A 24,774-nucleotide genomic window follows, 5' to 3' on the forward strand; every position below is an offset into this window, starting at 1 on the left:
TTTTAAAAAAAATTGCTTGTAATAATAAAACATCTTCATTTGAATATTTAAAGGAATCAGGCGTTACCTTGCGGAAGTCCATCCTAAGTAAGAAAAGGATCAATTTTTAGCCACTTCCGCCTACTTTTCTTATCTTCATTTGATATGAGTCTTATAACAATAGCAGTAGGTTTATGTAACAGTAATAAAATAAACTAGAAGATATCGGACTTTTACTGTTAGCAACACTATGTCGACAAACAAGTCAACGACTCTAGATACTCTGCTTAACGTTACACAAAACACTGCAACAGCGCAGTTCTTCCGAAAGGACCTTTTTGATCAGCGCCTGCGACCTTACGGCAGTCGTTTTTTTTTGTCTAATATCCGTAACATCAAATATATAGCTTCTCGCATATTTAGCAATATTTATATGTATAATGTACATATATTGAAAGATATAATTAAAAATATGTACACTCAAAGATGGGGGGATTTTAGGGTTCCAAAAATATTTTCGTCAATTTCAAGATGGAAACAAAAAGACAGGCCGAAATGGCAATATACTAAACATTAAATTTCACAAAGTTACAAATGCAGATAAAAATTCATAACTTAGAATGTGATACGTAGATAGAGCGACAACGTTAATGATGAAAGGTAAAAATGAATACAATTCTTGAAAAATATATCATCCAACCTTTTAAATAGTAGTAATGTTGTGAATAGATTTGTAAATATGCCAAAAGTAATGTTATGTAGAAGATCTACATATATACAAATAAATGCAATTGTGTTTAATATTAATATAGCGAATGGGATCGGTTCGGAGCGTGAAGGTAGCGTACCTGGAAAAACCGAGGGGTCGAAGACCAGTGGGTAGACCCAGGTATCGCTGGATCGATCGCGTTGAGGCAGACTTGCGCGAATTGAATGTCAACCAATGGCAGACGATAGCGCAAGATAGAGGAAAGTGGAAGTCTCTCGCTTCGGAGGCCAAGACCCACTTTGGGTCACTGAGCTAGCGGAGTAGTAGTTTAATATTGCAAGGCAATATTGTCTACATTTTGAGAATCGTCGCTTTGCCTTTTCCAATAAATCTTTATTAGTAAAATTTTGTATCCATTTAAAGTATTCTTTTAAGCTATTTCACATCCTTCCAATTTGATAAATATAAACTACGAATAATGTACTTTTTAACCATAAAACCCTTTTTGACTTAGAGTTTTTTTAGATATTTTTCTATTTTGAGTCATGAAACGTCCAATACTGGGCATGGGCTTTCTCTATAGATTTCCAAGGGGATCCGTAGGAAGTGGTCAGCATCGAGCAGTCATCAAGCGTACGGTACGTAACCTACAGCTAAAAGGATGACATTATTTTAGCCAATAAACGTTCACTGCAATAAACCTTTCCTAAATATGTCAGTGGGTGAGTTTTACCGTAATCGCCACGCTTCGCATGTGGTTTGGCAATCGTTGTGTGGTTGTGTGGTTGTATGGTACACTGCCCATCTTCTGAAAACTTCTTTGTGAGCAATGATAATCCTATATAACTATTGCACAAGATGCGAATTATATATTTGACTGTATGCCGAGAATCGAACTGTCTCAGTTTTCTACCGCTGGGGTGTTATTGAAGTAGGAGTAAATTAAAACACGAAAGTGTAGTTATTTTTTTAATATCCCTGCAGTTATAAAAATAACAATAAAAGAAAAACATTTTAGCCGCTACCCTTGCATTCACTTAAACAAATATCCATACTCGTAAATATGTTTGAATCGACTTCAGGCGAAGCACATTTCGTGTCCCAATAAGTTTTTTCACAGGTCTGTGTTCCAAAATCATAGACATACCTGAAAACATTAAATCAATTTATATATTGCTATTTTATAAGGAGAGATGATTCTCTAAAACTGTAATGAAATACTTTTTTGTGAAGTAAGCCGCATGATTGTTCCATACGGAATGATTATATTAACAATGTTACATACACCTGCGGATATAATATCATGAAGTTGGGATCCCATAGTCGCGCGGAGCTGTGTGCTAGCCTGTGACGATATTAGTCAATGCCATTAGGAGGCAGTCGCCCGATTCCTAACCGCGAACAGCGTGGGTGAACCAAGGTTGGATCCGAATCCCTTCTTGATACGCATGTGGTCTACGCTACCGTTCCAAGCCGCATACACAACATCAACAATACACAGCTCTACTCGGGTAGAGCGGTTTACTACTTCTTGTAACTTCGTGTAACTGAAACGCGCCCATCCAGCTTCGTTCATTTTTAAGTTCACGACCTGAACTCAGTTCTGTACAAGCTGTAAAAGCTCCAAGGCTAACAGCATCACCTTCAACTGAGAATAAGTAAGTCAACGCCGTGTCATATTACACTTTTTTCATTTATCGCCGTTATTTTGGACCCCCATTATTCCCATATCTTATTTTTGGTATAGGGATATATTTTTCAATATTTTTTTCACATTGACATATTTGCGCAGTTTTACATTTCACATTTGCATTTAAAATTTTTGGTTTTTTAACATAATACAAGCTAAGACATAAGCTTGTGTTACACTTTAGGACCTAGTCGAAGTAGATCGTTTATTCATGAAGCGATTTTTCTCTTTACACATAAACTGTATCAAAGGTTGGTAGACGGCAATGAACAATTGAATGATATTATATATAGATTCAAACTTAACAGCTAGAGAACCGAACACAGTGGATAAATAAAAATTTAAGTAAAGCATAAAAACAGATTAAGTTATTACATACTAAAAAACTTTCCATGATAATATTACATTAATCATCATCGTTCCAGCCGTAAGATTTCCACTGTTGGACATAGCTTCCTCCCACCCCTGTAAATTTCAAATAGAGCCTATTGTAAATTCTTACAATCACCGTTTTTCGACAACCTTAACTTAGGTCGTCTGTCCACGTTGTGGGTTGACATGCTGTAATATGCTTATCGATTCGTGATCCCAACTGACACAACAGAACCCAAAGAGTCACTGCCATTTCAACTTGTCAATTCACTGGGATACGTCCAATACTTTAGTTTAGTTAGTCTACTCAAGGTAAATACGCACACACACAAGCATCACACATAAAAATGCACATAAATACAATTACGTATATATAAAAAAAACTGTACCAAAGAGAATGCGGCATAGACTCCTGGACAAGGCACACTTTATCCTTTGGCTTCATATTACATTTTTGTGGGTCTACTGCAGAAAAAAAAAGTTTATATTAGCTTTATTTAACAACTATTTTTTTACTCCAACATGCAACCCTTTTATTGTTATTTTAAATTGTGATGTTTATTATATTAAAAATAGTGACCAACTCATGATAAACAAGAGAATTAAAAATAAACTTATAAAGCCTAAATTTAATGTTGAAAATATAATACTATAATAAATACATATCTACGTATATTTATATTTATTTATTCATCCATTTTACAATTTATTTAATGGCGGATTTAATTTCTTTAGGCATTCTATACCAGTCAAGGTGGGGCAAAGATAATTAATAGGTACTCGCCTACGATTGCCTATAATGCTGTTATATACGATATTCAAAAGATTTAGTTATATAATAAGTTCCACATACATATGTTGGACCTTCGTTTATTAGTTATAAATCTAAAATTATATGTATGCTATTAAATAGATCTTTATGTAAAAGTTTTTAGTTGATCTAAATGTTTGTAAAACTTTGACCCATTTACATAGTTATTATTATGTATATATATACATATATATACATAATAACAGTGGTAAATTATATTTAATAAGACCAACTATTGAGTCTCTGCACAGCTCTTCGCAAGTCAGCATTACGAGCCGATGGTAGCTTATTACTTATAATGGTACGATAATTGTAGATTTAAAAGTGTGTGAGAATGATATTTTAAATTCGTTGTCAATTCATTACTTTTTAAATTTTACAAAACGGAAGTGTTCAATTTTCTTATTAATAAACAAAACTTACGCGCTTCTAAATTCAAAAATAGTGCTGATAATAAAACCAAGAGACAAATAGTCTTTAACATTTTTTTCGTCTGTATTCGCTTATGGTGAATGAATTTATAATATTAAATATAATATTAAAATAAAAGAATTATAATAAGAAAATTTAATTTGTCGCGTTTTGAAATGCGAGCGAGGTTAATCAACAAAATTAAAATTGTGTTTCTATGCGAAAACAAATTATATTTAAAACAATGCATACAAAAAGGAAAACTGTCTGTCATACATTTATGACTTCCATGCAATAAAAGGAAACTTTTGGAGACACAAAATTAAGTAAATCATATAGTCAATATCAAGTGCTTAACAAAAATGTTTAAAGTTTAATAACTTTAATTTATTTTCAATAAAAAATCATTTTTATTTAAATTTAAAAGTTTTGTGTGATTTCAAAGAATTAATGTTATTTTGTTACAAAATAAATAAAATTTAAAAAAAGAAAGTCCCGCCGTAACAGCTATTAGCTGCCGTGACCAGGATTCGAACCTGGGTTACTACGGCCACAACGTAGGGTCCTAACCACTAGACGATCACGGCTATCGGGACGATGAAAGGTTAACTGAATCATGAGATTACAAACCAACAAAAATCGATAAAATAACGAAATACGTCACAGTCCATTGAACAAGCGATTTCTCTTTCAATGCCATTGAAAAGTTTTTATTAAACCTTAGAAAAGGAAATGTTTTTGTCTCTTTATAGAACCTTATAGTACTAAAAACTGTTTTCTGTACATATATACCTAAGTATAAAGCATGTACGTATATTAATACTGTAAATAATGGCTTATTTTCATAAAATAAGACAATTGAGAGAGAAAAATTATTTCTCTACCGAGTGTAAATTACTTTTACTAATTACTTAAAAAAGGTATTATTCAAATTGAAAAAAAGCCTGTGAACAAATTTCCTTTGGATCATCTTCTTTATTAAAGTCCATAATGAAAAGTAATGGATCCGACGATATAAACTATACATACAAACTTTACAATGTAATTTTACAATAATTTTGTTTTTTGGCGGTCATTTTAACATAAAAAAGTAAATGAAATGTGTAGGAAAAACAGCTCTTACAATATTTATATGAATAATAGATAGATTAGTAACTTATAATGTCACATTTAACATACTTTTAGTTTTCCGTAGTTCATTATAAATTTTGTACATTGGTGTATATAAACCTTCGTACTGACGGAAATCAAATCACTGGTGTTATTGGTGAAGTCACCATAAAATAATCATCGTGAACGCAACAAAAACCCTTTTCATACCAAATCCAAAATATCTTTATTCAAGAAGGCAATTACTTTTGAATCATCAATTATTTTTACATTTTATTTAGTAAGCTACCGCAATGCTGTACCGCTGAGAAGAGTCGGCCAGAAATTCAACAGTTGCTCTATTTCAAATGAAATTTAACTATGTATGTATATACATTATTATATCAACCGGGTAACTATCTCAACAAACCAATTTCCACACATTTCGATCTACAAAATACTCTTTAATGCTGAAATCAGATTTATTTAATGATGTACTTTTAGTTATAGATATGAAATTAAGAGAAAGTAGGTCTTAGATATCTTGTATAACTTTATTATATATACGTTAACTCAGAATCGTTAGAAATGTCTTAATTTTTTAAAAGTAAAATTAAGGCGTTAAGATTTATTTTATTTTTTTTTTATATATCATGTGTCTGTCACAAGTTTTATATTAATATTAATGGCAGGAATGTAAATAATAAGTATAAATAACGCAGGACGGAATGCGAATAATGTGTCCTCTAAGCATATCCACATTATTCTTTCTGTTGTCAAATACAGTCGTGTTTACATTGATATCTCGAAGATATTATTCTTTCGTGCCAAAGTCGATTCCCGATAATTGCGTCTTATCGCACGATTCAGATTATAGTACGCGAGATAAGTGGTTTCATAGTTTTCTTACGGATTTTCCTTTACGTAGTGACCTTCAAAGGAAATTTCTGTATTATTTAACTAGATTTCATTTGCTTATTAAACGTTGTTAAGTAAGAAAAGGACCAATATTTAGCCACTTCCGCACATGTAGTGGTAGTCGTGCAATAAAGTGCACCGCCCGCCAGCCCGCTGATATCAACGACAAAACTATTACGGTACACTCCGATCACGTAGAGAAACATTTAACATTCATGAGATACGTATAAAAGGGCTTTATATGTGTAGACGCCATCTCTCTGAGGATCAACTGTCGCTGCAGTTGACCACTTATACATGTATTTGTCCAGTTACAAACGGAATTTATTAGAGTAGTCTTATACAGATTAAACCGAGACACCGGTACTTTTAAAATCTTCATTGTTAATAAATATTTCATCATTTAGCTTAATAAAAAATGTAGAATTTAAATATAATAATCGCATATGTAAGATTAAAAAGAACTTTGTTGAAAAACAGTCAATGTTTAAAATTACGTTGGGTCTAAGTCTAACGTTACAAATACTTGTCTCGGTTCTTCGACTTCATTCTCGGAGAATCTTTAAATTCACACCACAATTTATATATTGTCTCACACCCCCACGGGGTAAGTTTTAAACAAACACTTTTAAAAAGAAACAATAATATTAAGTAGCGTATAGTTATAAGTCAATGCTCAACAATTTTTAAGGTATTTACGAAATATATATTTCAAATAAATATAACGTTGTGGATTGTTTTACTTTTTAGTCGACTAACTTATATTTAGATATGTTTATTTAAAAATCGTTACAGGCTTTTTACGTATATCTGACTTCATATTTAGCGATAAGAAGGTCTGCGATGGTAAACGCTTGCCTAGAAGATATCAAGTTATATCTACCTGGAAACAACGACGGTAGGTTGTTTCTTTCAATGACTGTTCGAATTTTAAAAGTACTAACAAAACACAAGTGAATGAATGTCGTGAATCCGTTAGTCTTGATGTCCGATGGAAGAAAGGAGATGGGGAAATTAACTCATGTAACTCGGACACTTTTCAAAATGCAGTCTATAGAACAACGATACTGGCAACTTATCGCCGATATACATACCAGCACATATATCTTACATTTACTATATCATCAATATTTATACAATTTGTAAAATAAAATGCTCTTTAACTACATCAGAATGACTAATATATTAAATACTTTGACTTATAATTTTTTTTATATTTTGACAAGCGGCCTATATATTTAACACATTTTAAAATTTTATATACAGGTAGTTTTTTTTTTTTTTATTAGACCGTTACTGCTGCCCAAAAGGCATTTGCAGATTCCGCGGGTACGGAGTGGCAGGGCGCAGAGGGCGTGCCTAGCCTAAAACCTCTTTTAAAGTAGCAAAGCTCGAAGGCTCCTGGGGGTACCTCGGCTCGACCCGCTCCATGTTAATATTTTACCGGATTGGTCAGGTAGTTCAAGAATCGAAATCTCTTTTGAATATCATTTGATACAATTTTCTTCGTTTGCTATTACATATTAAGTTTAAATCTAAATCTTCAATAATTTTAGGCAAGTTACCTAATCCGTCTTTATTATCGAAAATAATTAAAAAGTAATATATTTTTTGCTTTTTCTCTGATTATGTTAGTGCTGTTAGCCCTAAGGCTTTTACAGCTTCGTCCGTACTAAGTTCAAGGAGCGGAAGGGTCCATGAACTAGATAAGTAAGTAAGTAATGTATAAAAGAGGTTATGCCAATATTTAAACAGATATATTATAAAGAAAATTTAGACTACTAACAAAAGGGTGTGTGACGCCATATAATAATAACAATAGTGCCTTATTTTATTATATTAAAATTTTAGATAAAACTTATATTAAATTTGTATGGACCCCTTCAGGGTAAAAGCCTCCTCCAAAGCTTTCCTTTCATTCCTATCTTTGGCAACTTGAAGTCACCCGAGATCAGCCGTAGCCACGATCACGTCTGTCCATCTGGCATTAGGTCTGCCTCTCGCTCTGGCACCTCGTGATCCCGTCTGTTTTATAACTCTTTGTGTCTAGCTAACCTCGCCACGTGACCTGCCCAGCTCCATTTTCTTTTGAGAGAATAAATAAGTGCATCTCTTATGCACGTTTTTAGCGGACATGGCCATGACGACATATAGTAAGAAAAAAAAAGGTGGTCGAACATTGTCAGATAAGACTAGAAAAGATGTATAGTAAAATTCCTCTCCTGGTGAAGCGACAAGAGACACAACAAAAATATTTTTGTGGATATTTCTTATATGTAAGTTCGGTACGCATACGATATTTTCCAAAACTGATAGATATTGTGATCCATTTACCACAAAAACTTTTATAAAAACATTGCAAAAATATCAAAATTTAGTTGTCACATATTACTATAACATGTTAATCATCAATATAGATAAACTTCTGCACCCGCTACTTCTCTTAGCATAGACCGCATGCGATCTCGTTTCAGTTGTAACTAATTCATTCACAACGCAATTTCGCATTATCAACATGCTTAAAAACAAACCACTCACACGTAGAACATCGATAACCTTTGGATTTGACGCCATGTTCAAACTCTGTTCGCTTATCTTCTTGTCCGTGATTGTGATACAAACAGAATCGTGTAAGTAATAAGTTTCTATACAACACATTATTTATCATCTTTACAAACTATTTTCGAGAAACTAAACGAACAAAACGAACTATTTTTTTATTTGAAAACTTTTTAACAATGTTTTCGTTATAATATATAAAAATCTGATGTAAAAATTTAGATACAATTATAACACATACATAATTAACAAAATTTAAACTTTTCATTGAAGCATTAAAAATATGACAAATTTAGTCATTTATTCTATAATTTCAATAAGCCTAGTGTAGATGTAAAAAAGAAATATTGTTTTTTCATAAAACATCTGTAATTAGGATGTAATATATTTAATTCGATAGACGTCTATCGCACGGTACGTAAGAGTCATTTTAAAATGGCGCCATAGATAATCAAATTATAAAGCTACTGAAATATACTTAACATGTAACATTTATTTAATCATTCTTAAAAGTAGTGCACAAGATTTTTATATCAAAAGTCGTCCGAATCGTAAGGTTCTCTTTATGCGAACGTCTTTGACATGTCGATATAAACTTTCTGCAACCTTGACTTTTATTTTTACAATCACATAATTTATATTTAATAAAGAACAAAACTTTTTTATATATTTGTTTCTAATTTAATGCAAAATTTGTTATAATTATTTTTACAACATTTTATTATCTTTTTAGCAAATTAATTTGATCTAATCGTTTTAATATAATTATTATATCGGTATGTTTTTATTAATTATGTGTGTGTATTTTCTTAAAGTAAACAACATACGCTATTAGTTTTCAAATTTTTGGATCATTGATTCTAAACTTCCTGACAGTGTGAGCGCGTCAAAAAAGGAGAGAGTTTTTGAAACACTTCTGTTAATAATAATAATTTAATTTTTTTACACTTTATTAAACACAAAATAAATATAGGTAATAAACAAAGGTAAAATAATTTATACAGAGACGGTTCAACAGGCAGTCTTATCTATCGCTCTTGTAGATTTCTACCAGACAACATTTGAATAGAGATGAGAGAGATAGAGAAAAGGGCGCAAATAATAAAAAAGGACACGCTTTGTATTTCACAATATAATAAACTCAGTACATACACTTACATATATACATAAACATTTATTGCTGTACACACACAAACTTTTACATGCATGTGTGTGAACATAGCAACTTTTACAAGAAAAAAAAACCTAAACTACTTTTTTACAAAATAGTTAATTGTACAATTTTTTTTGCTTTCCTATATTTTTGCAAATAACTCATTTTATTATTAATTTACGCCATATTAATATAATAAATTTATCAAAGAGATAAAATGTAAAGGGAGCAGTTTTCGATATAAAATTGGTAACACATGATATAGATCGATGTGAATATATTAATGCTTTAAAAATGTTATGTTATGTAATGTATATTTTAATGGTTCGTAAATGTTTTACAGTGGACTCTGAAAAATGTAAAATATCACCTAAAGAAAGGCACTGCATAATAGAGTACGCGTCAAGAGATAGATGGAAGCATACTGAGCGGTATAATTTCTTGTACTATATTATCATTAAGTTATTTATTATTTCTTAAACCATTTCTTTTTATAAGAGTGTACCGTACGTTAATTGTCTACAGATGACGTATAAATTCACCCTTTTAAACGTTTTACATCGATAAGCAATCAACATGTATATAAATGAATGCCTATATCTTATGTCACACTATAACATAAGAACGAGGAACGAATATCTTTTTTTTAACTTTCCTGATACTTTGCACAAAGTTTTATAGAAAAAAAAAGAAAGTTTGCCGAAAAGAAATTTCAGAAAAGAATAATCACTATTGCTATTGCAAACACAGCGTAAGGCGTCCACTATTCAGATGGAGAGACAACCTTGCTAAGGTTATTGGAAGACGCTAGTTGCAAGCCGTTTTCAACTAATCCTATTGGAAATCTATAACGGGCGCTTGCACCCAACGTTTTCGTGACCTTCACAAGGTTGTCTGTCCAACTTAGGAGTGAACGTCTTCACTCCACTCCAGGGGTAATGTCTCATGGTAAGTCCTTCTAAGCTGATCTAAATTGGTTACAGGGGGCGAATAGTAAGAATCTAATCATTGTATCATCATTAAGTTAGTGTTTAATAGGTTAAGATAAATGAGCTACACCTTAATCAAGTCATTGGAGTGGTGCCATGGAACCTCAAAGTCATAGCTGCATTCCGCCCTTCGTGGTATATGGCCTTTCTGATGCCGCTTCAACTTACCAATCCTCTGTTTTCTAAGGAAGCTCCTCGCTTTTAATTCTATCCCGGGCATAGCGCTATAGCTCGTTGAGCAACTATAAACTTACAAATGAAGCCCGAAGCGAGACCACGTTTCAGTGCTGAAAGTCATCTCTAGTGACATATTGGACATAGACCTTGTATTTAAGCCATTAAAGATTCGATTGATTCCTACGGGATTGTAAGTGAAGTTACCAACCTTCTTTTTTCAGCTACTCCTTCCTGTGGGATACGCAAAAGTGCATCCTTATAAGGTGGGCAGATCACTGCGGGCCTGCACCGCCTGGTACTAACAACTTCGGAAGCATGCAAGAGTGTATTAACGAATGTAGTGGATGGGCTTAATAATACACAAACACACACAATCTAGCTTTCTTCCTTGTTAACGATTGTATTCTTTATAATACGATTAAACATATAATTGTCGATATTTTAGTTTTAATCTGTTCACCATTGCGACTTATATACAGAGTGATTGTTTATAGATGCTTTAAAGAAGTGAACAAACGACATCTAAAAGCGAAAAGTCTTATACCTTTTTCCAATCGCCTGTATAAACGAACCACTTTGAAATAATCTTTATTAGTTTATTTTATCTATAGAAATAAGACAAACCAATAACCTCTAACAGTATAAAGCCTGTAGTGACAGAAAGGAATCCAAATTTTTAAAATGCGTTTTCACACTATATTTTCATTAGGTTATTTATCATTTCTGGAACTATTGACTTTTGATTAGAGTACATATTAACAGAGAAGGAACTATATACACAAATAATCAATCACCCTGTATATAAACAGAGCTATTCTTTCAAAACTATATAGATCGAAACTACTGATGTCTGTATTCACAGTTAAAATAAATTTATATATTTGAAATGTAAAATTTTTATTTATAAGTGTAATTAATAAAAGATATCTTTAACCCAAAATAACAAAAGGCGCATATATTAATAAACATATACATGTCTGGATATGTATATTATACACAAATATATATTTGTGTTATAATATTATACAGATTATTAGTATAAAGATTATACAATCATGTTATACAGATAATATATGCATACCTAGATATGTATATTATCTGTATCTATGAAATAAACGTAAACAATCTTTCTAATTGGCAAGGAAAACGAAAGCCAATTGTGATTATATCTGATGTGTATTAAAAATTGTATTTACAATAATTATTGACACAACAATTGAATTGCGGGGAGTATCATATTGCCAGCGCCCAAATTCCAATTTTGTTTTGTTGGTGGCGTAAATGTTCCTAATAAACAAGATACCTTTAAGAAGACAGATTTACCCAGAACCTACTAAACTACGCCCATTTTGGGCACTATGTGATAGATTAGGGTGTGTCTATTAACATTTTTTAATTACTTCGACAGTCTTCGTTACGCCACCTAGTCCCTGGATATACTGCTCCTGATACCCTCGTGCAATCACAATTGTTCAAGACCACACCAATCCATCCTTCACCTCGGAGTCGCAAAAACCCGCGACTACAAATATCTCGTTTGTTGTATATGAAAACCGTAATGCCAAGTGCCGTCATGAGGCCGAATTCTAACCTAACCTAACCCAACTTTTAAATCATTATATAAACATTAAAAAGTATTGTGCGTCCAGTATGTAATGGAAAACCTTCATTCAAAAGCTACACATTCTAATAAGAATTCAAGCCCCATTAGACTTATATTTTACGTCATTTTTCATTTACAATATTAAGATAGCGATGTCTAGACCGCCGTTAGTGGAGTAGGGATATTTTTTCTCGGATAGAACAGATGTGCGCAATGTAATGTAAGTAATATAAGACTTTGTTCCCTTTCTTCTCTGTAACATATTTTTTTTCTTATTTGTAACATCATTATTTCTCTTTTCTATTTTTAAATTATGTATACAGATATTAAACCAAATTACTGAGACTTATTGGCTAGTTTGTGATGTGTTCTATATATATATGTATATAACTTACGTGCAGAGGTGATGAAATGTGTTCCTCTTTAGGAGAAAGAGGGGAGTTTCATCCACTTAAACTACCATTACGTCATAACTTCGTCAGTTGTAGCAGGGTCTCAGAAACGCTTTCACATACAAGATGATTCCTTATAGATGCAAAAGCTTTAAAAGATTGGGTCAAAGAATGTGCCAATTAATGTATGGTACACAATATATGGTAAAAGGAAGCTTGGTAGGAGAAAGAAGTCGTGGCTTCGTAACATTAGAGAGTGGACCGGAATCGCCAGCGCTGCTGAGCTATTACGCAGAACCAAAAATAAGGAAGAGAGCAGGAAGCTGATAGCCAACCTCCACTAGTTAGAGAGGCACTTCAAGAAGAAGAAGACACAATATATAATAATCAATGGATTTATAAATAGTAAATTACGTAATGATAAAATATCGCTGGATGCGGGCAGCGCAGGACCGGTCATCGTGGCGCTCTTTGGGGAAGGCCTATGCCTTACAGTGAGCGTCTATTGGCTAAAAAGAAGAGGCAGAATTATAATATATTAAAAAAAAGTTTTCTAAAAGTGTGTTCAAAATTCAAAATTCGAATTGGGACATATTAAGTTTAGTTATTGTTTACTATCTGTACTTGCAAGAGTTCGTACTGCCAGAAATCATTTGCCTGTTGCATTTCAATAGAAAAAAAAATAATTAAACATATTTTAGAGTGATCACTTCATTTATATTATTATATATAATTATAAAAAATAAAATCAGGCGGGCTGTTATTAAGCTTTATGCTAACTTGCACTCTTTTAAATCTTTTACACATATTAATCAACCTGTATATATACAACGTTATTAGTGTTACTGTCTAGCCCACCGTTTTCCTGAGAAGCACAACCTCCCCGGACGGACGTATACTCTTACCTTAATAAGTCAAGTATACTGAACCCTTCAATTCTCCACACTACCAACTTTGAAAAAAAAGATAAGTTATCCTACCAAAAATAACTTTCTATGCCATGCATCTGCAAAAGAAACTACTTTTTTATCTTTGTCTTAGACAAAAAAGAACATCACAAGAAATTATTTTCAATTTATCACGTAAAAATAAAAGTACAATACAATAAATCAACTGTATAAATTTTAACATATTTGTTAACTTCGCTGTGAGTTTACAATTAATAAGGAATATGCTATAAAAATGAGAAAAGCGGATTCTTGCAAGAATATTAGTTATGATTATAGAATTATCGACATTCGAATAATTGTTACACCGATGGCTGTTGGGATTTATAGGTTCTAGAGTGGCGACTACGAGTCGGTAGACGCGGCGTGCGCAGGCGCACCACCAAGTGGACCTACGACATAGTTAATGTCACGGGATGTCGCTAGATGCGATTAACGTTAGACTGGTTTTCATAGGATCTTTAGGCAGGCTATATCTTGTAGTAGGTGTTTAACCGTTGACGTAATGAAAAGTATAAACAACTTAAAATAACAGTTCGCAGGTTCGGTTCCCGACAAACATACACGTTAAATAGCATAACCAAGCGGAATGGCAAGTTAGGCCGTGGACAGGTTGCATAGCGAAGAACAGATAGTCGCTGATCGGCAATCGCAGCGAACGGCATCTACCCATACCTTGTCAAGATAATCGGAAGACGCTGAATTCAGGCTGGTTCCAGCAGGATCTGCTGGAATCAGCCTGAATTCAGCGCCTTCAGTGTAGCCAGGTGACCATAGAAACTTACCGTCATGAAGTCAGAAGGTATAATAATAATTAATCATTTTAAAAAATAAATAACATAAAATCGCTTACGCTTCATTTCTATGTTAGAGGCTAATATTCAGTTCGTAATTTTAATTGGAATTATTTCGCTGTAATACTTCTCGTGGGTGGCGTGAACGCTTTCCGACAGTTATTCCGGATAAGCGCTCGCAATGTATTTCGTATATTGCGGGATGTACGTTCATTTAAAAATCAAATATTCTGTTCAACGTTTGAAATAACTTTACGTATTTCCTGTTTTTCCAGATTTATGTATTCAATTGAACAGATTAAAAATAATATAGTAAAATATAGGTTCATAATCTGTATAACACAGACGACATTTTAATTTAATAACTGTTGGAGTAGGTAACCAATCATTTTAAAATTACCAGTGTCGTGTCGCTCCCGGATTGGTCAGCGCAAATATTACAGATCAATTGCGGGACCCTAATTTAAACACGTCAAAATAAATGACAATGTTAATGTTGAATCAATAAGACAACGCATAGTCCCGAAAATTAGTAATTAATTGTTGTTTTATTACTTAACACGACAGCGGAAAATTCCAAACAATAACTTTTCTATTTAATATTGCAAATGACTTCGTTTAAAGTCCAGAATTACGCACTAATCAAACTGCTTTTAGGCCACGAACACTAATGTATCCTTTGCAACAGGAGTAATCTCCTTGTGTGGTTTGAAAACATTTAATGGCCTTCCTTGTCACTTTGGTTTTTGACATTTTTAACACTAACACATTAACTCTTATATGGCACTTTTTAACTTTTTTTTGTGTGTTTTTTGTTTCTTTACAAATGAGCATCTTGTTTTTATCACATTCCTATTTCCTATTAAACACATATATTAAACTTGTGCGTAAATATTATAAGTGAAGTTGCCTGTTATTAGCAATCTGTTATAATTGTTTTTCTCAATGCAATTTTATTGGTAGTCTCTAGCTTTTTTAATAATAAATAAAAATAATTCCTGTTATCAAAAATGTTTTTGGTCATTATTATATAGGATTGATGATTTTATGGATGATTGAAGCTTTTAGCCTATTTCCAGTCAACGTTTATAAAGTGTTCGTTCTGAAATATCTTACATTAAATCATTTTTTCTATTATTAAACGATCAGCCAATAAATTCTGGCACTATAACGTCTGTAGGAATAAATAGTAAACAACAATAAATTTAATTTTTATTAATTCGAATTTAGAAATATCATTTTCTTATATATCTTTACGTTATTTTTGTGACGTCTTGTTCTGCCTTAAAGACGGTATATAGACGACCGCCCATCCACCTTGGGCCCAAATATTAATTTACACTTCTTCTTTTAAGTAATAACTTATCAACATCGAGCAGTTCAGAACCAAAACTTGCGATCGTAGGTTGCAAATTCGATACTCAGGATACAATTTCATATACACTTCGATCGCTGGATCGAAGTGTGGCATTATGTTACCCAGTGGGTCAGCACCCACCTGCCAAGCGTGGCAATTATGTCGTATCCCCCCATAGATATCTTTAAAGAGATCTATACTTTACAGTAGGCGTCGATGGGCAGGAAAGAATGCCAAAAGTGCTCACTTTGATAGAAATTATAATTAAATTGTTAATTTACATACGCCGGGTATTACGATATTAAACGCTGTTTAATCTTAAGAGACATTACGACAAATAAATTCAGGTTTATAGTGACCTTCCACAAACTTATTTAATACAATAGTCAATTCAATTCATTTCTAAATTAAAAAATCATTAATGTCATAGTAAATACTCTATTTTCTTTGAAATTTTTAAATTCATTGCGTGGTAATTCAGAAACATTAAAAGAGAGAGAGAGAGAGAGAGAGAGATTGTAAAAGCGTACAAAGCAGTCTTGAAAAGAATCACTAATCTTATAGAGCGTAGAGAAAAATATTGCCAGCTTATCTATTTCGTACATCGCTATTTTTCTTACATTTATCAAGAGTTTTAAACACATACACTTATATAAAAGTTTCGACACCTTAATTAAGTCATCTAACAAAGGTATTTTTACCAATTCTAATCCCAGTTCAGTTTATTTTAGATAGAAAATAGATAATTTAAATAAGAATAATATTAGCAATATTCATGTTGAATAAGAAAAACCTTTAAGAAAATAGGAATCCATTTATCTTCGGCGACGACAATCAATAAATGGGCGTTAAAGATAAGACCAAACAATTGAGAGCGACTTTGGGTTTCTTATTTCCAAGGAATGGAAGTCTATTTATCTTTCGAAGTCCGCCATCTATCTACCTGTCCTCCGTCACAATACATTAAAAACCTTATATTAACTTACGGCGAAGTACTTAAGAAGCTAAGAGCTAGTATCCTATAGACATATATATTATATATTAGTTAATAATAATATATTTATTTATTTCCCTAAAAAAATGTGAATATAAATATATTTCGTTCTATTTTACACTAGATGGCGCTAGTTATATATTACATCACGCAATCTTTTGTACGCTATCCGTTACGTAAGCATATTAGAGTGACACCCAGTTTAATGGGGACCCACTCCATAACCGCGAACAGCGTGGGCAAACCGAGGTTGAACCCAGATCTCTTGGCTCGCCTGTAGTCCACGTTGCCGTCCCAAGCCTCATAAACACAAAATCAAACACTGCACAGCTCTACTCAGGTAGAGCGGTTTACTACGTGTGAACAACATCGTACAACTGGAATGCGTCTGTCCAGTTTTTATTTTTAAGTTCACAGACCCTTCCGCTCTATAAACTCAGTTCTGATGAAGCTGTGCAAGCCCTCAGGACAACAGCATCAACAGAGAATAAGCTAGTTTAAAATAAATTTAAACATTTACTTAATTGACTTCCTCCTTAAACGCTTCCACTTTTCGTATCTGGCGTAATAACCACACTCTAGGAAGAAGGAAAAGGAACCTCTTAGTTGTTGGTTCACACAACTAACTGCACCAAATAAACCTCTCTCCTAATATCTGTTTGTGACGTTTCTCCATATACCGTCACATTCCCTTTTACACTTATACATTATTTACAGTTTAATTTTAACATAACATTGTCATCACTGATTTGGTTCTGTATCGTTAGCAATGATTTCTTTTTAAAAAATGTAGTCTCGCTAACCTTCTTTAACTTGTTTAACTCAGGTCTGAGAGATTTATTATCCAAGCACGTGCTAGACTCTTGACATCGATAAAAGTGTTTCCCATCCTGTGAATTTTTGAATTTGAATTTGATTCGAATTCGATATTGGTCGCTCAGCGAATGCTGACACAAAATTGTTACAGCGGTGACATTCAACGCAGCCATCCTTGACGTACACCCCTGACACATGAGTTCTCAGATTTAATAATTTTGCAAGCCTTGCTAGTAAATATTTCTTATACCAACATATTGAACTCATATTATTATTTCTACAACTACATTATATCAGTCAATTTCAGCTGTAAATAATTAAATTTAAAAAAATATTTCACACTTAATCGATTCCTAACAATTTAAAAATCGAACGCTACTCATAGCGCTGTTATAGATCTACTCCTAACAATTGACGCCATGTTAAAAAATTTCACCGTTTTCTTTTTTTTAACCGTGATGTTGACTCAGACGGAGTCTTGTGAGTACTGTCATATATTTATTTTAAAATAAAATATTTTTTTTATTGAATATACACAAAAAAAATCTTTATTTTCTTTAAGCACGCAAAACTTAAGAACGATTTTACTGATTCCATTCATCTCCTACTAATACTTCTTCAGCCTCAACTTGAGAAATTTCAGTAAAAATTATGACGTTTTAAACTCTGCGCATATGGCAGTTTAATATGAATTTCATTTGTTTGACAGATCGCTTTAAGCTTCGCTCATTTGACAGTTTACTATGAATTTTATTCGTTTGACAGATCGCTTTAAACTTCGCTCGTTTGACAATTCAAGCTGCAACTGCAAATTTTTATTGTCGTTTTGCAACTACATCCGTCATTATTCATCGATCTCAAATTATTTATTTTACATTTAAGGAATAAATAGAGTAATCTCTGAAAAAATGAAACATTATATATATATCTTCTCTTGGAACGCGGTAGGCCTATACTTCCGACAGTAAAAGGCTAGCACTATGTTATTTATATGTAAAAATCTTATGCTCATAACATACTCTCGACGACATAGCTATGTAACTTACAATAGGTGTCCAGGCGTATTGACCCATCGAGGACAGGTCGATAGCCATTTTACTAAAAATAGTAAGTTTGACTAAGGTATTTTCAACATCATTTTAGTCGTAAGACACCCATAGCTGGCCTTCGCTATAGATTTTGAATAGAACCGGTAGGAAGCTACATGCATTCAGCATCTTCAGATGACCTTAACAAGGGCGTCTGTGCACCTTGTGTATGAACTTCCTACGCTGCACTTGTTATTAAATTAACCGTTATTAAATCCAATAATGCTATTTAAAGGCATTGATGTAAAAAAAAAACGAAAACAGTAATTAATATATATCAAAATCTCAATTCGATATAGACAAGTCACCGCAATTTTTAATCCTCTTCCAATATATCTGATTTATAAAACTAATAACCATTATTGAGGCGCGCTGTGGCGCGAAGGCTCTATTTACACTTTATTAATATGCACGCATTGTATTTACAGTTCATTCATTTTATTTGGAAAGCAATGTGCAAGATAATGGCAATGACATTTCAAAGTGACAGATGTCAAAAATATTCGGAGCGTTAAACAATGTTTTGAAGTGTCGAAGTTTTTATTTTTCAATATTAAATTTAATAAATATAACTTTTTTCATCACAGTGGATTCTGAAAGTTGTAAAATACTTCATCGGGAATGCTTCATTACTTACACGCAAAGAATTCGATATCCACATGAAGAACGGTAAGAATAAATGTTGTAAAACCATTTTATACACAATTTGTAGTCATAACTATTTTTCGCACGGTTTCATTTTAATTGGTATACTAAGTTAAATTTAATATGACTTTTACAGATAAAATATTTGGTTATATACCAAAAGTTGAAGTGTTGGCTATTCATAGCAAGATCTTTTGTATGAATAATTTCCTAGATGCGAAAACTGGATGAAATGGAAAACTTTACTTGCTTATGCATAAGTAGACACTGCTAAAATACTTCGTTTTGTTAAATTACCTAATAGGAATAAGGGATTATGGATGCCATCAAAGAGTTGTTAACAGCTTTAAGGAAATAAAAAATACAAGAATAACCGTTCTCTGACCATAGTGCATAGATGAAAATTTTAATAAATTAATCAAAAAGATCAATTTTTTAATTTGACATTCATTAGTGTAAAAAAATTCCTGCATGTGGATTTCACGACGTAGAATTGATATAATTTTGAAATAATATAAACTCTATTGCATAGCTTGAAATTTTAAATAACCGGTATATTTATGATAATATCGAAAAATGCTTTCATAAAATTTTAAAATTATTTTTCATTTCAGAACTTAGCCTTTCATAATTTGTACTTGCCGATCGCCGAGGGTACTTTGCTTAAACCTCGTTAAACCTCGGATTATTCCAACGGGAATTTAGCCGACACTTAAAAAATTGATATGACATTTTTACAATTTTACTGCCACTCATGGATTTCAACTTTATAAAAACATTAGGGCGTATACAAAACTAATCTAACCTATATATATTTTTTTTTTTATTAAAATAACTATTCCAACTTTTACCAATGAAAAACTTATCATTTTGAATATGTTATCTGTCGGCCATGTATCTTTTGACATTTATGTTACTTTTTTCTATTTTATTTTATTTACGACAGGTTATAGATAGTGCCTATTAATTAATATTTTATTTTGCAGATACGCTTTCAATTGGGACACGCAATCATGTATGTTCGTAAGGTGGGCGGACAAATGTGGTAAAAATAGAGTCAACATTTTTAATACCGTTGACGAGTGCGTTCGCGAATGTAGTGGATGGGCTTGACGCCACTTATATACGCTAAAACATAATTATATGCAATTTAATTGACTAATTCTTCTTTGTCAATAATTTATCTAATGATTTCAAATCTTTTATTAATGCTACAATTAGTCTGACCTTTTCGTTTTATTTATTATTTATGTAACTGTACATAAGATATTTTTTAATATTAAATGACAAAAAAAATTACATGTTATGTAGTATGCTTCAACAAACCGCCATAATGAGTTGGCCTTATATCATGAAGAGAAAACTTTCTTTTATAAGACAGCAAGCTATCCTTTACAAACAATTAAGCAACTGGTATCTTTATAAAGTATACTGTAACCTCTAGACACACAAATGCACAACTTATTGCATTGTTACTGATACTAAGATTGTTTCGGATGAAGTTAGTAAGTTGTTAGCCCTGGGGGCTTTTACAGCTTCATCGGAACAAATTTTAAGAAACGGAAGTGCCCGTGAACTATTCCAAAATTTAAAATAAGCTATCGTACTTCAGCTGCAAGTACTTTACTGATAAAAGCTAAGGATACTCTTGCATAGAGCGAACAAGTTCAGTCACTATAATGAAAACGGCGTAAAAATGTATCTGTCGATGGCACGGACGCGATCTCTTGCTTATATGTTAATACATAGTTTCTGTAATTACGGATTGATACGCATAATTTAACCTATGATTGAAAGCTCGTGAAATAGTAAAGTCAAAAATTAAATTCAAGTGCCACAACAGAAACAATGTTTGATAATTATATTGTTGTTCATCGCTACTAATTAATTGATAGTAAATCAGATGAGATGTATTAACGAATTTCTGTATCTCTAAAAAATCAAATTCCTTTTCGCACCCTTAAAAAAAGGAGCCATGTTAAATTTATATATTACCAAGAAAGTTTACATTCTGAAATGAATCTTGCATACGATTTAATTCCAACAAGTTACTGTATATTCTATGGATTTTTTTGATCCTCAATGTTTCATAAACTTCTTTATAAAAATATGAAGCAAAATCACTGGTTGCCATAAATTATAGCAACTTTAGTTACAAAACGGTAACGTAATTGCTAGAACTGTCACTAGATGACGCTTTTTACAGTAACAATTTAAAAAAATATTAATTATTGATTTTAATAACAATTGCGCCAAAATATTGTAAATATGTCCGAAGATTTATATGCGATATTAATTTTAAAAAAATATTTAAGTTATATAACATTAATACTATTTTAATTGATAATCCTAACAAACGATAACGTTATAAATAACCCATATTTAAAAACATCGCTTATACTGTATTATAACCTATGACATTGTACTTTTAAAAACGACATATATATATACATATATCAACACAAAATAAAATTAAAAATATCGAAGTGTAACTAATTCACTACAATAATGCAATGTCACTGTGTATCTTATATAATATCATAAAGACAACTTTAATTTTGTTACTGTGTTTATTACATATATTTAATACAGCAATAGCTAATTAATTAACGACAAACAAATTTGAATATAGATATGTGTGATTTTTGTTTTAAAACAGTTACACTTTGAAAAAAATACATTTTATTCGAAAAAAAAATGTCTTTCATGACTACCATATCACCATATCTAAAACTACTAAAACTTATTTATATTCTATAGCGTACTCGTGACTTCCAATAATTTTCGTTTTTTTACAAGCTTATTAGTTTCCGTTAACGTTTTATTAATAATTACTGAAATTACTTTTTTCCTTATTATCCAATAAATATAGTTACCTCTAACTAACATGAAAATTAGAATTCTTAACTTCAATTTTAAATATTGTTGTAAATTTAGGATGTACTTAAAAATTTTATATACAAATTCCATTTTGTAATGTTAAGGGTATTCATTGTCATTACGCTGGGCTGCATGACTACATATTTTGTCTCTACTTGTCTATGAATAGCATTAGACTTCTCTATGGGACTATGGTCTACATTGTCTATAGTTGAAAAAATTGAAGTTGGTACTTTACCATCGCTTTTGTGGTCGCGTTTTCAGAAAAGCCACGGCTAAGATGCTTTTGTAATTTGTTGATACAGAAATCGTGCCTCAGAGATCGCTACAAACACGTGCTGTGCAAAGACAATTGGATATTTTTTACAATTATATGATTGCCTGCTTTCTTTTGACAAATTGCGCTAGACCGCATATATAAAATGGCAGCCCTACCACGTAGAATAATCAAAGAGACACAGCGGCTCATGCAGGAGCCGGTGCCCGGAATTAGTGCGGTGCCCAGCGAGACTAATGCCCGCTACTTTCACGTAATCGTTACCGGTCCTGAAGACTCGCCCTTCGAAGGTGGACTTTTCAAATTAGAACTTTTCCTGCCAGAGGATTACCCTATGTCGGCGCCTAAGGTTAGGTTTATTACGAAAATATATCACCCGAATATAGACCGGCTAGGGCGTATATGCTTGGATATACTGAAGGACAAGTGGAGCCCCGCGCTGCAGATTCGTACGGTGCTTCTCTCGATTCAGGCGCTGCTTTCGGCGCCGAATCCCGACGACCCGCTGGCTAACGACGTAGCAGAGCTGTGGAAGGTGAACGAGAGCGAAGCGATCCGAAACGCGAAGGAGTGGACACGGAGGTACGCCATGGATAACTGAGCTGCCGCTCGCCCCACGCCGCCCGCGCGCGGCTTCCAGGGGACGAACGTAAAAGTAATATCATGATTCTAAGAGTGCAAGTTAAGTTTACATCCTAGGTCCAGTAACTTGTGAAGAGACAATTGTGAAGAGATTTGTATTGACGGCAGACGCCTGCCCTCCACCTCTAGCATTTCTACATAGCCTCGCCCGTGCCCGCGCCGGGCCTGCCCCTCATTGTTTACCCCTCACTTGTAGCTTCGTTATCATATTAGGTATGCATATTTTTTTACTATAATTAAAATAATGAGTATGGAGTATCAGGAGACTTAATGTATATATTTCATGGTTATCAAATTTGGTTAATTTTATACAAAGGAGAGTGTATTGTCATAGTTTGAAGCCTTTGTAAGAATCTGATCACTTGTATTCAATTGCAAGACCCTGTGGAATATAAAATGAATATCAGTTTGCTGATCTCTAGTTACATAGTAAACATTTTATTTTGTAACAATTAAATCATTAGGTAATTTATTTTCTTGCAATAAACTCCCATTAACTCGATCATGATTTTATGTACTGTTTGTGTCTTGTATAAAAACAAATTGTATTTATGTAAATTTACTTTGGCTTTGTGAGCAAACTTCAAAATACATAATAAACAAAAGCTAATTACTATTTTATTTACAACACTCAATTCTTGTTGGATACCTCTGAAATTGCATTAACACACACATTTTGACCTGAACTTCAGTAACATTATGTATAAATAACTACATATTGTCTATAGTTATTATAATTCTTCCTAGACTGCTGTTTAATGACTTGCATTGAACAGCTAGTGATTTTCTCTTCTGCCATGACATTTAGTTAACCTATAAAAATTTTCCTCCACTAGATTCTAGTACAGAAATAAATTCATTTAAACTTTAAATAATATACCAGTGTAATTGAATACTACAATTACTTCAGTACAAGCATTTTATGATTGACATTTAAAGTAAGAGGTTATCTTTTAACCCTTTCCTCTGGATCACCCACATTTATTTTAAAAAGGTAGATAGTTTCTTTATATTGAGTAATCTAATTTCAGTTTTTCAATATGAACAGTACCATGGCACTTTAAGTTCCTAGAAGTACATTGGATACAGTAAATATCAGGTAAATTTAATTTAAATTACTTTTTTTAATATATATTACGTAATAGATAGTAAAATAGAAAAATTTATAATAAGCTGTTCTTTTAAACAAACATGACATTGACTTTTGGTTTAATTACATTAATGTGTAATACAAAACTGTTTTGTATTTGTATCCCTGAAAGGAAGCCATCAGACAATAAGTATAATTTAATCAAATCAATGTAACACTGATATCTATAGTAGCCTTAGAGTTTCATATATCATTTATTAGTAATGTGTGTTACATTGAACGCTTATAGAAAAATATGCAATGTTTACTCTTAAATTATATAATTTATGGCCTGATTGGAAACAGGTTCAAATGGAACCATTGAAGTATAAAATTAGTGTCTTCAACATCAT

The 24,774-nt window shown here is 32.4% G+C and overlaps 2 protein-coding genes, 2 long non-coding RNA genes and 1 other non-coding gene across 5 annotated transcripts; 3 read left to right on the top strand and 2 right to left on the bottom strand.

Annotated features, from left to right (window-relative positions):
- Positions 1 to 1,654: 1,654 nt before the first annotated feature.
- LOC137927131 (uncharacterized) lies at positions 1,655 to 4,068 on the bottom strand. Its single transcript, XR_011107745.1, has 3 exons — positions 3,985 to 4,068; positions 3,140 to 3,215; positions 1,655 to 1,835 (listed from the first exon to the last, which is right to left on the bottom strand). It is a non-coding gene; the product is annotated as an uncharacterized lncRNA (long non-coding RNA).
- Positions 4,069 to 4,487: 419 nt separating this feature from the next.
- TRNAH-GUG (transfer RNA histidin (anticodon GUG)) lies at positions 4,488 to 4,559 on the bottom strand. Its single transcript has one exon. It is a non-coding gene; the product is annotated as a tRNA-His (tRNA).
- Positions 4,560 to 8,494: 3,935 nt separating this feature from the next.
- On the top strand, positions 8,495 to 11,294 carry LOC137926633 (uncharacterized). Its single transcript, XM_068770300.1, has 3 exons — positions 8,495 to 8,609; positions 10,035 to 10,122; positions 11,079 to 11,294. Exons 1-3 carry the CDS (start codon positions 8,495 to 8,497, stop codon positions 11,209 to 11,211), a joined length of 336 nt encoding a protein of 111 aa, XP_068626401.1. The 3' UTR covers positions 11,212 to 11,294.
- A 6,863-nt stretch (positions 11,295 to 18,157) lies between these two features.
- Positions 18,158 to 20,671, top strand: LOC137927111 (uncharacterized). The gene is made up of 3 exons (XR_011107742.1): positions 18,158 to 18,240; positions 19,436 to 19,517; positions 20,480 to 20,671. It is a non-coding gene; the product is annotated as an uncharacterized lncRNA (long non-coding RNA).
- Positions 20,672 to 22,569: 1,898 nt separating this feature from the next.
- Positions 22,570 to 23,891, top strand: LOC137926821 (ubiquitin-conjugating enzyme E2 N). The gene has a single exon (XM_068770530.1). It carries the CDS (start codon positions 22,796 to 22,798, stop codon positions 23,249 to 23,251), a length of 456 nt encoding a protein of 151 aa, XP_068626631.1. The 5' UTR covers positions 22,570 to 22,795; the 3' UTR covers positions 23,252 to 23,891.
- Positions 23,892 to 24,774: the final 883 nt, after the last annotated feature.

Source organism: Battus philenor, unplaced genomic scaffold (genome assembly GCF_028537555.1).
Source record: "Battus philenor isolate CCGP_79_NKW_IND1 unplaced genomic scaffold, ilBatPhil1.0.hap1 SCAF_3, whole genome shotgun sequence".
In the NCBI taxonomy this organism is placed as follows: Eukaryota; Metazoa; Arthropoda; class Insecta; order Lepidoptera; family Papilionidae; genus Battus; species Battus philenor.

What these genes read in the sequence shown, in the direction of transcription:
- LOC137926633 (XM_068770300.1), top strand. Translation starts at nt 8,495, where the DNA reads ATGCTTAAAAACAAACCACTCACACGTAGAACATCGATAACCTTTGGA. An exon ending in TGTGATACAAACAGAATCGT is followed by an intron (nt 8,610 to 10,034) that starts GTAAGTAATAAG and finishes AATGTTTTACAG; the next exon opens with TGGACTCTGAAAAATGTAAA. An exon ending in AGATGGAAGCATACTGAGCG is followed by an intron (nt 10,123 to 11,078) that starts GTATAATTTCTT and finishes TTCTTTTTTCAG; the next exon opens with CTACTCCTTCCTGTGGGATA.
- LOC137926821 (XM_068770530.1), top strand. Translation starts at nt 22,796, where the DNA reads ATGGCAGCCCTACCACGTAGAATAATCAAAGAGACACAGCGGCTCATG.